General features: G+C 44.2%; 1 protein-coding gene across 3 annotated transcripts; it reads right to left on the reverse strand.

The window, feature by feature from the left end:
* Positions 1 to 168: 168 nt before the first annotated feature.
* RAB5B (RAB5B, member RAS oncogene family) lies at positions 169 to 14,876 on the reverse strand. 3 transcript variants are annotated; one of them, XM_073216608.1, is made up of 7 exons: positions 14,748 to 14,876; positions 6,559 to 6,674; positions 5,467 to 5,728; positions 4,092 to 4,213; positions 3,737 to 3,859; positions 3,121 to 3,214; positions 169 to 2,791 (listed from the first exon to the last, which is right to left on the reverse strand). In XM_073216608.1, the coding sequence occupies exons 3-7, from the start codon at positions 5,627 to 5,629 to the stop codon at positions 2,676 to 2,678; spliced, it is 618 nt and encodes a 205-aa protein (XP_073072709.1). In that variant the 5' UTR covers positions 5,630 to 5,728; positions 6,559 to 6,674; positions 14,748 to 14,876; the 3' UTR covers positions 169 to 2,675. The 3 variants fall into 3 exon arrangements, with proteins under 3 accessions (XP_073072709.1, XP_036864823.1, XP_036864824.1); XM_037008928.2 differs by having other exon boundaries at positions 4,092 to 4,243; XM_037008929.2 differs by lacking the exon at positions 14,748 to 14,876 and adding an exon at positions 14,426 to 14,644 and having other exon boundaries at positions 4,092 to 4,243.
* Between the last annotated feature and the right edge of the window lie 984 nt (positions 14,877 to 15,860).

Raw genomic sequence — 15,860 nt, forward strand, 5'->3', positions numbered from 1 at the left:
TGATTAAAGAGCAATAAAGGAAGTATTTTCCAAATTGGGTTATCTCACTATTCAAGAAAAGATTAAAGGGAATAAGGTGTTTCTAATTCAACAGAACTATTGTGTGCCCCCTTCTTTCAAATTTCTAGTATACGACAGACAGGCAAAAAATAAGAAACAACACTCCAATACATTTTTTTCCTTTTTTACTTACATTAAATACATCGGTAAATCAGCAGTCACATTATGTTACCACAATTGTTATGTTAGGAGAGGAGGAAGAAAGGGGGGAAAAGGCAAATGCTTTCTTATAAACAAACAAAAAAAAACCCCCAAAACAAAAACTGCCCCCGCAACCCTGGCAAAAAAAAAAGAAAGTGATGAGAAGAAGAAAAAAGAAAAGCTGTAAATAAAAACTAAGTATCTCCAAGCCGAACAGAGCTCAAAGGAAGGCCGCAGAGCTGGTGAGAACAAAGGAAGGCAGCAGACAGGCCCAGAAGCTAAGGCCAATCCTGTTCCTCATGGGGGCGGAGAGAGAAGCAGCCTGGGGAAATGGCTTCCGAGCCCCAAGGCAATGAAACATTTTTACTCCTGTTTCCACAGAAAGCTGCACAGAGCAAGAACTTCATTTCTAAGAGACTTAAGAAAGCCATCCTAGTTCTTCCACTTGTAAGGATGCACTGGTTGCTTTTGGGGGCTAGGAAAGGAAGGGAGAAATGTGTGTGTGTCTCAGGGCCTTGGGGACTAAGGCTGTCCCTGGAGAAGGAAGAGAATTGAGATCTAAGTGGAAGAACCTAAGCTGGGTCCTTCAGAATTTCAGTTTCATAGATTTCACAGAGGCTCTGGGAAAGAAGGCAGTCTACAAGCCTAAAGGGTGGAAAGGTTCCAATCTTAAGTAACTGTGACCTTTCTGATCTCACTTCCCTCTAGTTTCTCAAAACTATGGGCTAGAACAAGTTTAAAATTCTCTTGCCTTGATGGCTTCCCAATGACATCCTAAAACACCTAATCAGGGATGTGAAAAAAGGCTAGAGATTTAAAAAGGACCAAGGTACCCTGGTGATGGGAGACAGCTGTGAAGGACCTTCACTGCCAGTTGTCAGGTGTTAGGACATGAAGGGGCCATAAGTAGGCCTCTGTGGTACTAGCCCCTAGTGGTATATGGATTCAACCACTGGTTGCATGGGGGTGGGTGGATATGGGGATATGGATGGAGGCACTAAACTGAAGATACTAACAAAGAGAAAAGAAATAGTCCCTGATGGCAGGGAGGGGACAGAAAAGACTGTACAGTGGGAATAAAGATCATACCTATTTACAGGGAAGTAGAAAAGACATGGTAAAGGGCAGATCAAATTGAATGTGAACCCTAGGAAAGGATAAAAAACACCTCCCTCTTGCCTGACGCTTTCACTCCCCTGTGATGGCCTGTGCTATCCGAGACCACTCTCCAGGTGCTCAGTTGATTCCCCAGGAAAGGCAAACCTATACTGGAGAGCTAGGTTGGCAAGAATACAGGTTAAGGATTAGACCTGGAGGAAGCAAGCAAGGGAGACTGGGTTTGGGTAGCTGCCACTGACTGCTCTCTACAGCCCCTCCCAAAACTCATATACATACTGCCTCAGATTCCATTTAATTAAGAAGGTGAGGGAGCAGATAAACCAATCAAACCCCTATAAAACAAGTATCCCAACTGAGCTACCATCAATTAAAGTGCAAACTGCAGGGGGATATAGTGGCTGGGGCTGAAGCCGTCTAAAGGCCAGAGAGAAAAGAAAATGCATATGTATAAATCAGAGGATGGGTATCCGAAACTGGTCCCTCCTCTAATTAGATCACAGCAGAGCCAAAGATGCAGGCATCCAGTGAAGGTTCTTTGGAGGACTCCAGGTCAAGAGTCTCCCCCACTGTGGGGGAGAAGCTACCTAAGATAAGAGGCTGGGTAAGGGGGAAAACAGGCCTTGGTACAATTTCAGAGCCACCGATGACACTGCACCTCCCCCCCTACCTCTGCCCAGTAAGCTAACAACATGACTCCCACCTGGTACCCAAGAGCTTGCCTTCCCATTCTCATCTCTACTTAGAAACATCCCCCAAGGACAACTCATGGATACTGCAGTGTCTTCAAATATGGGCAACTCCAACCAAATAAAAACAAACAGGAGATGTGTCCTTACTCCCTCCAGCACTGAGCCTTACTCTCCCCAGGGCCCTTAATGTGACTGTACTAAAAACCTCCATCCTCAGTTCTTGGTTTCATCACCTTCTCCATCCTGGGAAGAGGAGGAAAAGGGGATCAAGAACAGAGACTGACCAAAAGCAGAAGGGAAAAGGGCAGGAGACAAAAAATGTTTTCTGAAAAAATGGGGAGGAGGAGGAGGTGGCGGCGGAGGAAAGGTAAGTAGGTCACTGTCTTGCACCTATAATACAAAGTGAAGAAAGTTTGTTTTGGAAGGTAAGTCCTGGGGGATCTGACCCCCAAGCCCCAGTGTAGGGGGAGGAGGCCAATGGCAACAGCTGCCTGGTGTTGGTTGCTGAAGCATTAAAAAGTGCCATGACGGAGCTGTCAGGAGGCAGCCCCTGAGAGCCAAGGCTCAGTGTGCTGTTCCCATAGGGGCTGTGTGCTGAGGGGTAGGGGTGGAGGTTACTTCTTAGCTTTCTTTCTAGCTCCATACTTGTTTGCTGCTAGCACCCTCTTAGTTGCTACAACACGGGCTCTTGTTCTGCTGGGACTGCTCATGGAGATCCACACCCCGGCTTCGGCCTGATGCACCCCCTGGATTCTGGGGTTCACTCTTTGGCAACTTCTTAGCTACAGATAAAAAGAGAAGGGAACAAAGTATGGTAGATTTTACTGATCCCTCCAAAAAGACTATTGGGTCGGGGAGAAGTGGGAGGAAAAGGGAAATGTGAGAGATTCAAAGAATATTCTCAAGAGGTGAGAGTTCACTGTTTTAAAAGTACATTGAAGATGAGGGGGCTAAAGTTGCAGCCAAAGGATGGAGGTCACAATGGAGTTATTTTCACACCTAAAATTTTCCCAAGAGGAGACACTCTCATCTGTCTTTATGACTTGGATTAGTAATCTCACTTGAAGGCAAGGGCTAAAGACAGGAAGACCCCAGGCTGCTCTGACCTTACCTATTGCCAGGAAGAGATCGTTCACGTTCATAGCTGTCTTGGCTGACGTCTCCATAAACAATAAGCTGTTGTCATCTGCATGCGCCTGGGCCTCCTGCAAGGGATGAGGTGTACTGGTGCTCAGAATATCCAGTAGGAACAAGTACTGCCATTCCATTCCCATGTAGCACCAGAGCTAGGCAATGTCCTAGGCTTCCTCCTACTAATTGCCCCTCTGAGCCCCTATCCATTCAGAGTTCGTCAGCAACCTCCTCAAGGATAATCCATGGGCTAGAGCACTTACTGCAATGAACAGCTGTCCGGAGACCTAAGGGGGAGAAGGTAAGCTGGCTGGGAGCTTTTGGCTTGTGACACTTGAATAGCCCCTTACCTCAAATTCACTTGCTCCCTCCTTTCTGTTTTCACCTGGGCATAGCTAGTACTCCCCTACCCTGGGATCTGGAGTTTTCTTCTGACTCTTCTAAAATCTCCTGGCTGTCTTTAAGGTTACAGTACTGCTGTATTTAACTTGGTGCAGAACTGGGGAATGAGGTGATGAACATTCTCAGATGAGGTTTTCAGAGGAGGCAGGTTTAGAAAAGGGGTCCTAAGCACAGAGGGAGTGTGGCCGTCTTGCCTCATGCTCCACCACACGCTTATCTGCCAGGTCAGCCTTGTTCCCTGCCAGGGCGATGACGATGCTAGGACTGGCCTGTCGCTGCAGTTCCTTCACCCACGTTTTTGCTCGGGCAAAGGTTTCCTAGGAAAACATAAGAAAGAGAATGGCTGGGCTGGAATAACTGCCATCACCTTCAAAACTTACCTCTTCTAGGCAGCCTTCCCTCACTGAAACCACCTATTGGTTTGTTATCTATCTTCTGAGCATTCAGAAGCACAATTTGTACTCTAACATGTTAAAAACTGGTTTTCTCTCCCCCACTCAATTTAATTCCTATAAATAAAATCCAGGAGAATTTTCTCAGCCTACTTACCTGATTAGTAATGTCGTAAACCACAATTGCAGCCTGGGCACCTCTGTAGTACATGGGAGCCAAACTATGGTACCGCTCCTGCCCAGCTGTGTCCCAGATTTCAAACTTGACTGTTGTGTCATCTAGACAAACAGACTGGGTGAGGAAGGCCGCTATGGATGAGGGAAGGGAAGAGAAGAAGTTGTTGAGTGGGAGGATGAACGGCAACTCTCCATCCCCCTTCAAAGTACCTCCACTCTCAGTCTAAGACTCAGCACCACCTGGGCCATACAGCTACAAGAAAAGAGCTAGTGTTCTCCTTACATGTACGTCCTGGAACCAGGATTAAGGCTGCTCTTAGCTAAGCCCTTCCAACTAGAAGTTCTCTACCTAAGGAATGGGGGCACATAAACTATAAGGGTTAGAGAGAACTGGCACTTACTCCAGAGTTCTCTCTCTTCTAACCAAAATAGAGAAATATGAGATAATGACAGAGATAATAAGCTTCAGATAAAAGTCACATCAATAACTGATTAGATTTTAAAACTTGATGGCAGGCCCATGATTATTATTATTTAGCTGTTACATTTTTATATAATCTGCTGGTCCAAGAGCACATTTCCAAGGTGAATAGTAAAAGCAAGGAAGGAGGAACATGGGGGTTCCCATGAAAGACCCTTTACTGAATTAGTACCCTATTTTGGTGGTAGTGACAGGGAGGTGGCAGCAAAGATGGGAAAGGCAGATGCCCTTTACCTGTTGTATTTAGTTCCAGCCTCTATCAGATAATGTGCATCAGAATCATCTAAGGAGCTTTTCTAAACATACATGTCTACACTGCCACCCTCACCCTACCTCTGATATTAACCAGTAGATTGAGGGAAGGGCCAAAGCAGGCATAGGATGAAAATGCTCCCCAGGTGATTCTCATGCACATCGTTGAAAATCAATCACTGCTCCAAACCAACTCTGCTCAAGATAATACTCAAGTGACCTTCACTGGGATTAAGATGAGAGTGGGAAGAGGAAGACAGACTGAGAAAGCAGTGATTTTCCTTTTTTTTAATTTTTTATTTTGGTATCATTAATATACAATTACATGAGCAACACTGTGGTTACTAGATTTCCCTCATTATCAAGTCCCCACCACATACCCCATTACAGTCACTGTCCATCAGTGTGGTAAGATGCTATAGTGCAAAGGTCAACCTTTCTAACTTTCATCTAGGAAGCAGAGGTTGAAATATATCTGCTTTTTGGCATTCTGGTTTTTTTTCTATCTTATAAAGAACTTCCATTCCAGGGAGCAAGAATGCCAGCTCCACAATCTAGTCCCTAGATCTCCCTTCAAAAGCCTCACTAGGTACTGAACGTCTTCTTTGCCTGAGGTACTCACCTCCAATGGTGCTCTCCTGGTACTCATGGAACTGCCCTTTGACAAAGCGTAATACCAGGCTAGACTTCCCCACTGCAGATTCACCCAGCAAGACCAATTTGAACTGGCATATTTTGCTGGCCTGGGGCTGCCCATTGGGCCTGGCTGTGCCTCTGCTAGTCATGGCTAGATTATCAGAGTGGGAAAGGGTACAGGGAGGGGGATGCCACAAAGCGGCAAAGGGGGGGGGGGGGGGGGAGGGGACTTTCAGGCTTCAACAGTCCTGCAAGAAAAAAGGGTAAAATTAATGTGGTCATTGTAGCTGCAATCACCTTTAAAAAGAAAGGATTGAATCTCTTCATTTGCTCCCATGAGGACTTAACTTTTACAGTCACACACGGTTACAAGGTTAAACTGAGAGGGTGCCAGGCAACTGACACTCAACTCATGGTAAGAGTGGCCAACATTCAAGTAAGAATTGCATCTGAAGTAGAGTTTGCCCTACCACATAACCTGCTAAGGATTTTTCAACCAAGGAAGTTGAAAAAGAGAGACTAAAAACTAGTGTGAAAGTTTTAAGTCTCCCATTAATTCCCTGGCAGGTCTTCAAAAAACAGCAAATTGACCAACTTTTAGTTATACTGAAAAACACCCTGACCCACCCACAAGTGCCGTGGATTCCCACTAGCCACTTGGTATTTGGGTAGTGTCTCTTCCCCATCTTTTTCTATAGTTTTCAAAATGAGAGACTCACTCTGGGGGTATGAAGAGTCATCACTCCCTAGAATAGAGGCGTAGTTTCTGGTTCTGTAACCTTCATACATAGTCCATCTTCTTGATATGTCTGAAAATCTAACCTGGGTCCAACTGCCAGAAAATCTATCCTTCCTCATTTTTGGTCAAAAGCAAGCAGAGAAACACAACGAACAGACCACAAGCAGTATCAGCTTCTCTACTTTGCTTCTGCTACCTCCCTAAGTCCACCAAGTCTGAGACTCAGGAGACTCAACCTAGTCTCAACTGCAGCTGTCTCCCTGGACCCAGGAATTACCCTCCACACTAAATGGGCCCAACAGCCGTAGCCCTCCAAATTAGAGGCAGAGAAAGGTGTACCTTCTAAACACATGCAGGAGTCTCCAAAGGCTGGTGTAGGGTTGTCTTCAAGCAATAAATATTTGATGAAAGAATAAACTGAATCACCTTCTCTACCTTCCAAGAGGCCAGAAAAGCTGGTGGTGGAGACAGAAAGAGAAGTCGGCACTTTGAGAGTCTAGTCATCCAAACCTGAATATATTTTGCCATCCTGACTCCCAGGGGAAAGGAACTATGAGGTCCAACAAGGAGTTGGCAAGATCAGAGCATGCAAAGCCACTCTCCCAAACCCAAGCACTGCTTTGGTTGTGCTTTGTTTGTTCAAATAACTTTTCCATTCTCCAAGGTTGACTCTAGTGACTCTACATGCTCCATGGCATTGGGGGTGGGGGGTAACAACATTATTTTATCACAATATAAAGTTGCTTTAGAGTCAAATCAGACTTAAAAATCTCTGCAATCCCAGTAAAGGCAGAAAAGACAATAAAGACAGTGAAGTCAGAAAAAACACACAGGAGGCAGTGCAGAAGAACAATCAATGGCTGTGGAGTTCAGTTCACTGGGTTTTATTTTACAGTTTTGCTTACTAGCTGTGGACAACCTTTGGGCAAGTTACTAAATCTGTCTGCATTCATTTCCTCATCTGTAAAATGGGGTAAGGTTGTTGTGAGAATTAAATGAGACAAATACACATAAAGAACTCAAATAGTATTTGACAAAAAGTGCTCAATGAATTTTAAGCTACTAATCATTATTAATACGAAATCAAGAAAATTTCTCTGCCTGAGCCTTACCTTCCACCTTTTTAAAATGGAAAAAATATCTACCTCATAGAGTAGCTATGAGGATTACGGGAAAGATGTGCTTAGCAAAGTGCCAATAAGTAAGGTAGACACTATTAAATGGTCTTGAGTCACAGAAAAGATCAATTTATTAAAGTTGTATCTCAACATTGTGGTACCAATGTATTCCTCAAAACCAGCCATGATAGAAAAGAGGTAGAGAAAAAAAAACAAAACCAGAAAATACAAAAGCATAAAGAGGAAGTTAACAGGAATGACACAGAAGCGAGAACTCAGAAAGTCCCAAAGCAGGCTACATTAAGACAGATAAATGTAAGAAATTATTCTGGTTCCGCTGGGTGTTTTACAGCTCTTAGGCCAGTGAGTCCTAAGAACCTAGATACACAGATGCTTTTTTTGTGATGAAGTTCTCTGGTCTATAGTGAAATGATAAAGCAAAGACCATATAGCAAGTTTTTCATAAAACTAAATTTACTCAATTTAAGGGAGTATCTTTTAAAACAAGATTTCTAACTTCTTACTGCTAATTTTTTCTCAAAGGTAAATATATATATGGCAGGGAAAAACCTCTAAGACCTATTTAAAGTAAAAAAAAAAGTTGTAGAAAACACATGGCTGGCCCTTGTTTCTGTAAAACAAAACAAAATTTTACACAGAGGAAGATATGGGAGAGTACACATTGTGTGTTAAGAGTTGATTATAAGGAGAGAGGGGTAGAGAAGGCTGGCATGTGAAGGATTTAGATTTTTTTCATTCTACATAACAGGAATTTTTTAAAATATATATATTTTAAAGTTTTCTGGATAACTTTGGTTTTTTTAAATGCTTTTTAAAAAATAAAGCACTGATAGGCAGTAATAAGCCTTCTACATATTACCATGTAGAAAAATAAAAGCCCCCAAATTTAAATTAATTGGTCCATGAAATCCAAACTTCTGAGAACCAGAACTGCAAGAATACATATTAATTAGCTTCTTAAGCATTAGTCACAGTTCTTTAGCTCTTTTCATCCTCAAACCTTCAGTGCAGTGTTTCTCAAACTGTGGGCTATAAGCCAAGAGTGACCTTGAAGTCACTGGCTGGATCATGATCACATATTAAAAAAAAAAAAAAAGAACAGCAAGTATCAAGTGTACTGCAAATAATAAGCCTAAGAATCATTCTGTGAAAATGTTTCACTGGTGTATGTACACACGCTGAAATAAGATGTAAAAAAACATTTTTTAATGAGTCATGATAGAAAAGAATTTAAAAACCCTGCTTTGGAGAGGCCTGACACTGAAAGATGAGCTAGGTAGGGAAAGGAGGAAGTCTAGTCTCTGGCTAGCATATAGGCAGGCTATGGTTACTACTAAACAAAATACTTCTAGATGAAATTAAAATGAGGCCTGTCTCCAGGGGACAGAGGATTCTCCAACCCTGCTCCTGAAGTTACGCAGCAATTACTAAAATGGGGAGCCAATTAGACAGAGGCAGCTCCGTGGAGCAGTCAGGACTCTGGAATCCCGCAGGCCTGCATTTTAGTCTCTGCTCTGTCTGAACCCCACTATGGTTTCAGGCTACTTAGCCCCTTAGCCTCTCTTCGCCTTAGTGTCCTTGTCTGTACGGGTCTGGCGTGGGAAGACATCTAGGTAAAAGTAGCAACAGCAAAATTTGAATTCAATTCCAACATTCTGGGTACAATTAAGAAATTTGTTTCTCTTAGGGTTTCTCAGCATCTGTGAGGAAAAATTATTTTCAAAAATATATTTATGTGGTACTTCATATACACTGTTTCATGGGAAAAAAGTAAAGGCCATCCTAACACTACTACTTTAAAACAGAACAAATGACACAATAGGAGGAAAACAACTATAGATGATAAGCTGCTTAAGTTTCCTTAGGTGACATACAGATGCTATATTCTGAAGAAACTGCATGAAAAATTACTATATTCTGGCACTCACTCCCTCACATTTGTATCTACTTCAAAGCACGTGATCTAGGGGCAGAACACTAAGCCTCAATGTTATTACTCCACAACATGAAAACATGGGCATTAGGATGCACTGAATTCTCATGGGCAAGACACATGGCTCTAGGCCTGGGAAGACAGTAGGGAGTTGGGGAAGTGTGAAGACAAGAAACAGTCACAGACACTGCAGTTGCAAAACCCTTGTCACTAACCCCACCCAAGACTGTAAGTCAAGCCCAGACACGATCAGAAAACTTTCTTGCTACTAAGCAACATTAGATGTAAAAGATTAATGACTACTGGGTTAGAACAGACCAACTCCTACCTCAAAGCTTTGCCTTCAGAGTTATGTCCTCCTTCCCCCATTCACAGTAAGTGACAGGCTGCCCATCCCTGTGCCTTCATCTTTAATCCCATCGTGTTTTTAGGTAATCATATTTTTTACTCAATAGCTAGACTCTCAAAAGATCAGGGGTACAGAAATGAAATAATATGTGTAAGATTCAATTAATTTCTCCCCTATTTTGATGGTGATTTTTTTGGCTAAGAGTTAACAGTGGGCAAATGATCCATGATCTACTCAAAGGCAAAAAACAACCAGAGCCCCCAGTAGTTGTGAGGGTTCTTACCTTCAAACCTAAGGCAAAAACAGGAAGGTTTTCTTTCCTTTAACTCCTTTCAGTTCAGGAGAGATTAGATTTAACTTCCCTTATTAGTAGAGCCCCACAAGAAGAGCTTACCAAGTGACCATTAACTAGGAAGCACAGAGGCTTGCTCATGGCACCAGCCCACAGGGCAGGGGAGAGGCAGAGGATGAGAGAGCAAGTTCTTTAGTGGGGGCAGCTCTGCCAGCAGAGCAAGAGAGTATAAACAGGAAAGGCTGCTTAGCCTGCTGATCCCAGTTAGAGCAAGACTCCATTCCTCTGCCCACTTCCACCTGGTACCTTTACGTCCGTATGCCAAATATATACAAAACCTCCAGAAGTCTATCATCTACCTATCAGTAGAGACTGAGTTCCAGGTATATGGGTACTGGGGTCTAGCTCACTGCCAAATGTCAGCCTTGTAAGGTCAGTTTGCCATATAAGAGGCAGTCTAGAGGTCATCTAGTCCAGTCTCTATTTTACAGGTGAGGAAACTGAGGCACATAAAATGAATCAACCTGCCAGGTATTACCAGACAGCTGCTGAGTAGCACATTCCTTCTAATGTGTACTCTTTGTATTGTACGACTCTGCCTCAAAGGAAGCAGTAGAAGCTGCTCTCTGAACTGAACTCTGAAGGGGGTGCCAGGACAGGAACAAGAGCTTAGATTGGATAGTTTTTGCCTCTATTCAGTTTAGGTAAGCAGTTCCTCTGGGACTGAAAACAAGTCAGGAAGATCCAGGTCTTCCCTAGGAATTGGAACCCAGCCCCACGTCCTTCCGACAGAAGGACTCAATACTATGCCTCCAGAAGGTCTTGACAAACGCCTGCCAGGACAGTTGAAATAAAAGCAATTGAATGGAAAGTTAAAGAGTGGTAACTTCTGCAGGATTCATTGGGCCCTGGGATTAATGTGAGAGCTTTCCTGAGTAGGGAAGCAGGGCACAAGCCAGTAAATACCTTCAACTCTCCAACTGCGTTCAGACCCCAAATCACCAAAATCTTGAACTGACAGTTCCACTTACTTGGCTCAGTTTCATTGTATTGATCACATGTTAACCAGAGTTGCTGGCTTACATGGGAGCCCTTCCACTGCTCCCACCCTCTCCCTTGTATTTACTTCCCCAAAAGGCAAAAAGCATACTTCTCTCAGCACCGTAGTGCAAACTCTCTACTGTTGACCTAGGAAAGATAGGAATGCTGTCCCCACTCTGTCTGCCTAGCAAACTCCTAATGTATTTTTTAAGCTCAAATGTCATCTCTGTGAAACTGCATAATTACCTTCTCACCCCAGCAGAATTCCTCACTGCTTCCTCTGGGGTCCCATGGTATTAAGACTGTGTTTCTATCACAACATTGATTACATTGTATGAGTTAACTGCTTCTGTCTGTCTGCTCTGCAAAACTATGAATGTCGCAAAAAGTGATTAGTTTTTATGCCATCTTGAATCTCTAGAGCACAACGCAATGCTTGGTCCCTACAGCTGTTCATTAGACAGTCTCTAAGTCAAATAGGGCTAAAGCAACCCTGCTTTCCTCCTCGGCCTACTACTTTTCTGCACTGTCTGGGTAACTTCTTACTCAGTTCCATTTGGGAATGTTTTTTAATAGGCCTCAGAGAACCAATTCTCTCCCTGGCCTCCTGTGATCTCCCTTGGATGGATGGCCCCTTTGGGACCCAGCCCACAAGGTACTCTTGCAACTCACATGGGCTAACTGCTTTTCCTGTCCCCGGTTACTAAGCCTCGGATGGCCTAATCACACCCAATAGTTGGCCCTCACACTGAAGCAACTGTGATTAAAAACAAAGTTCCCTGAATTTTTGGTTGATGTTAAGTATTCAGAAAGCTTTGAATCATTATCTTTATAGTTCATAAACTTAAGAAACACAAGTTTTAAAAATCATACCACCACAGGGCTAGGGGGCAAAAAAGGTACCCAATGCTCCTAAAAAGCTCCAACTTGTCCCAAAACTCTGCACACACTTTGCTCACCTGGGTGGCTCCTTAAGCAGCTGTTAACTGTTCAGTCAATGACTAAATCTTTCCTGAAACACTCTTGGAAAGTGGTAGTGCATTGTGTAGGGTTTTAAGGTATCCTTCCTCCTAGGGGACTGTTGCATTTCCTTATTTTAAGTTCATTGTTTCACACTTTGGTTACTTTCCAGTCTGCAGTACTTCTGGATTAGGGAACACAATATACACTTGCTACTCCTACACTATGCCTCCCCAGCAGTCAAATTCATACCAATGTACACAAACAAGCAGAGAACGGAAGAGCAACCCTTGCTCCCTGGCAAAAGTTAAGAGTTAGAAAATGAGAGGTATTATGACTTCAAGGGCAATGGGAAAGTCTTCTTCTCGAAATATATTTCTGTAACTCCAGGTCTATGAAATTCTATACTGATAATTTCACTCCTTAGTTCCTTCTTAAGAAGCAAAAACCCTTGGGAGAATTAATATTTAAGTGATTATTTGTTATTTACTACTTAATATGGAGCAATTCCAAGTCATTTCTTAAAGATAGGCTTTAAGGGGAAGGTGGAAAAGACAAACAAAAGTACAGGAGAAAGGGACTGGATACCACCGGGATACAGAAAATGGCAAAGTCTATAAAGGATTGAACACACACACACACTACACAATTTTCTCTAGGACTGGCTCTGCAGGGGATAAAATAAAAGCTCCTGGGGGGAACAATAATGGCGGTTCTGAGGATACTGAACAAAGGCTGGGCACATTAGAGGTCTTCTAAAGCCAGACAGGACAAATTCAACTATTAAGAGGCTAGTAAGAAATGTCCCAAGTATACTGAGGTTCAGAGGAAAACCAATCTCAATCCAGAGAAACTTGGGAGCTTCTCCTATAACCAGAGAAAGACAAGTACAAGGGCCCCTAAGAACCATCTTCTTCTTTTGGGATAACAAAGGGGCAGTCATATAATCTGAACATGTGAACCCAGAAGATAAGAGAGCTCAAATTCCTCACTTTTGCAGAGATGCCAATAATTTTCCCAAACTGGTGTGTGTGTGTGTGTGTGTAAGAAGGTGAGGGATAAACCAGAGTACAGCTTTTTGCCTGTCTGAATATGATAGAAGCAAAATGAACTGTAAAAAGAGCACAATAAAGAGTATCATCCCATAATGGCAAACTATGGCACCTATAGAAGCAGAACAAAATTAACTTTGAAAAGAGCACAAAAAATAAAGAGTGTCATCCCAGAACAGCAAACTATGGCAAGCTTGAAGAACTAGAGTTTGGTGCGAACATGAAAACAGAATTGCCTTTGGTGGCAACATCCCCAAAGCAAAGCAAGATTACTGTCGCTTCTCTCTGACCTTTCTGGATGAAATATAATGAGTGAGGGATGTGTGGGAGGGTTTACATTTTTTACACTTGGTACAGCTTGAATACTTTAAAATATGTGTATGTTACTTTTGTAAATAAGAAGAAAGGTAGTTATATAATACGTTGGTCAAAAGGGAGAAATACAATCAGGGAAAATCCAATTAAGCTCCTATTTATGGGGAACTAAAGAAGGCCATCAGATGATTACGAACATAGGGGAGGAGGGGCCTCCTGTGCCTTAGTAATCCACATTCCTTTCCTCTACTCTCCCCCTCCCTCACATGCTTCACTGTTGAACCCAACTTTCAAATAGCACCGAAACCTGGGTCCAGAAGTAGACAGAGAATGATGCCAACCTTCTTGGAATGGAATTTCTCACTCTTCCTTAAATCCCTTCCTCAGTGTTATCACTTCATATTTCCAGGCTTGGTTCCATCTAACCATTACCTGCCTGGGAAATATTCAAATCTAAGTCCCAAAAAACTTTCATTAACTATGGTCAGAAGATCTCTTGGTGGCTAGGGATCCCTAAGCCCCTCTACAATGCAGATAATGATTCCCCACTTCCAGGTCAGAGACACAATATCCATTATAGACCACATTAAGTGGGAGAGAAAAGGACTAACTAACCTTCTTAGTTCTTTCACAGGACTGTACCCTAAGCCAGCTGAGACCAAGGGAAAGTTTAGGGGCTTAATTTGGGACAGCTAACAGGTCACAGAAAACAGAAAAGCAACAACAAAAAACCCCACATAACTTTTGTCTTCATTGGCTTGGCTACCCTGGGAGTACTAAAAAACTTCAGGTTACTACATCTCAACACTAATGGGAACAAAAGAGTGGGTCTTCCCAAAACCCAAAGACTCCAGCACACCCTTGAGCATTCCCAGAAGCCGCCATAACAGCATTTCCCCAGCCACCCCAGTCTTCTAGATTAGCCAAGCCCTCCTCGTTTGTCTCAGTTCTCCCTCGCTGAACCCAAACGCCGCTCGGCTCAAGTCTGGTGCACCCTTATTTTTACAATAGTCACCTTCCCTGAAAAGAGTATCTCCTACCCAACTAAGAACCTTTCCAGGCTAGTCGTGTCGGGAAAGCCCCAGCCGCGGTTACCCTCGGGTTCCAGGTTTGACCCCACCTCACCTCCCGGCAAATGGGCTGGCCTCCGCCGCGGCGCCGTCCCTTTCCCCCGGCCCCTCCCTCTTCAGCGCTGTTCACACAAGCCCCCGGTCTCCCGCGCCGGCCCGCAGCCGCCGGCCTCGCCAACTTCGGGCTCCCAGCCCACCGGGCCCCCTCCTCAGCGCCCCCGTTAGGCCTGCAGGACCCAGCCTCCTTCTCCCGTCTCCAGTAGTAGGCCTCTCTAACCCTTCGCTGACGCCCACACCCGCCGCTGCTCTCAGCCCTGGCCGCTCTCGGTCCCCGGGCACCTCCACCCCTGCCCTTGCGGGAGCTATCAGCCCAATACCTGGGGCTCCGTCTCCCCCGTCCGGCCCGAACCTGTGTCGAACAGACAAACAGCTGCGGCTCAACCAAACATTCCTGCCCCTCCTAGCGCTGGGCGGGGGCCCAGCCAATGGCATGATTACCCGCCTACCATCAAGGTGGGCTTGTGTGCACTATTCCGCCAATCCTCTGGAGAAAGGCGTGGCTCTTTCGGCGTTGTCATCAACGAGTGCGATGACAACGGTCCATGGGACTGGACCGGCGGGGCCCCAGACCTATACAGAGAGGTAAATCTTGAAGACGGACGAGATGAGGAGCCACTAAAGAACTAGACTCTGAGACAGGGGGCGGTACACCATTGACAGGCGTACATATAAACCAATAACATATCGACACCCTGATGACCCCGTCTCTTGACTCATAAACATCTAATCAGGTGAGGGATGGAGGCGGGCCAAAGTGAAACTAACCAGTACTGCAAAAACGAGGGACTTGAGTGGCAGGCAAGGCGGGGTTGGAAGAAGCTTTAAGGGAGGTGGCTGCTGACCTTCGCCCCTCCCCCCGGATTTCGCGGGGCACACTCTAGGGCCTCGCCCTCTGTGGCAAATTCGCGGGCGTAAAGGGAAATGCCTCTCCTAAGGACCAGGAGTCAGGGAATTTAAGTAATCCTTACGTCAGTGCTTCCTCCTTTTAGTGGGGCTTGAGAGGACAGTGTTTGGGGTGCCACTACAGGTGGTCTTAGATGTTTTTTGGTGGGGTGGGACAATGGTAGGTCCAAGAAGGGGTAGTTTGGGAAGTCATTAGTACCTTCATAATTTTTCATACAGATATTTGATGTTTTGAATCTTATATCAATGTGAATAAAGTATCTTTAGAAAACTTTGCTGTTTGTGATATGCAACCAAAAGGAAAAATGATGAGCTTACTGGGAAATTCAAGTGTCAAGGTGAATTCCCATGGGCCCACTTACAAATATATTGCTGCTCCAAAGTCCCTCCTAAGCCCTCAAAATTCTGGAAACACTGCCTTGTTATGTATGTATAGGGTGGGGATTGAGGGGGTGTTTTGGGGAGGGGGAAAGTGAAGCAAGCTTCAGTTTCTCCAGCTGTAAAATGGGGGTAATAATTCCTCTCTG

This window comes from Manis javanica, chromosome 11 (genome assembly GCF_040802235.1).
Source record: "Manis javanica isolate MJ-LG chromosome 11, MJ_LKY, whole genome shotgun sequence".
In the NCBI taxonomy this organism is placed as follows: Eukaryota; Metazoa; Chordata; class Mammalia; order Pholidota; family Manidae; genus Manis; species Manis javanica.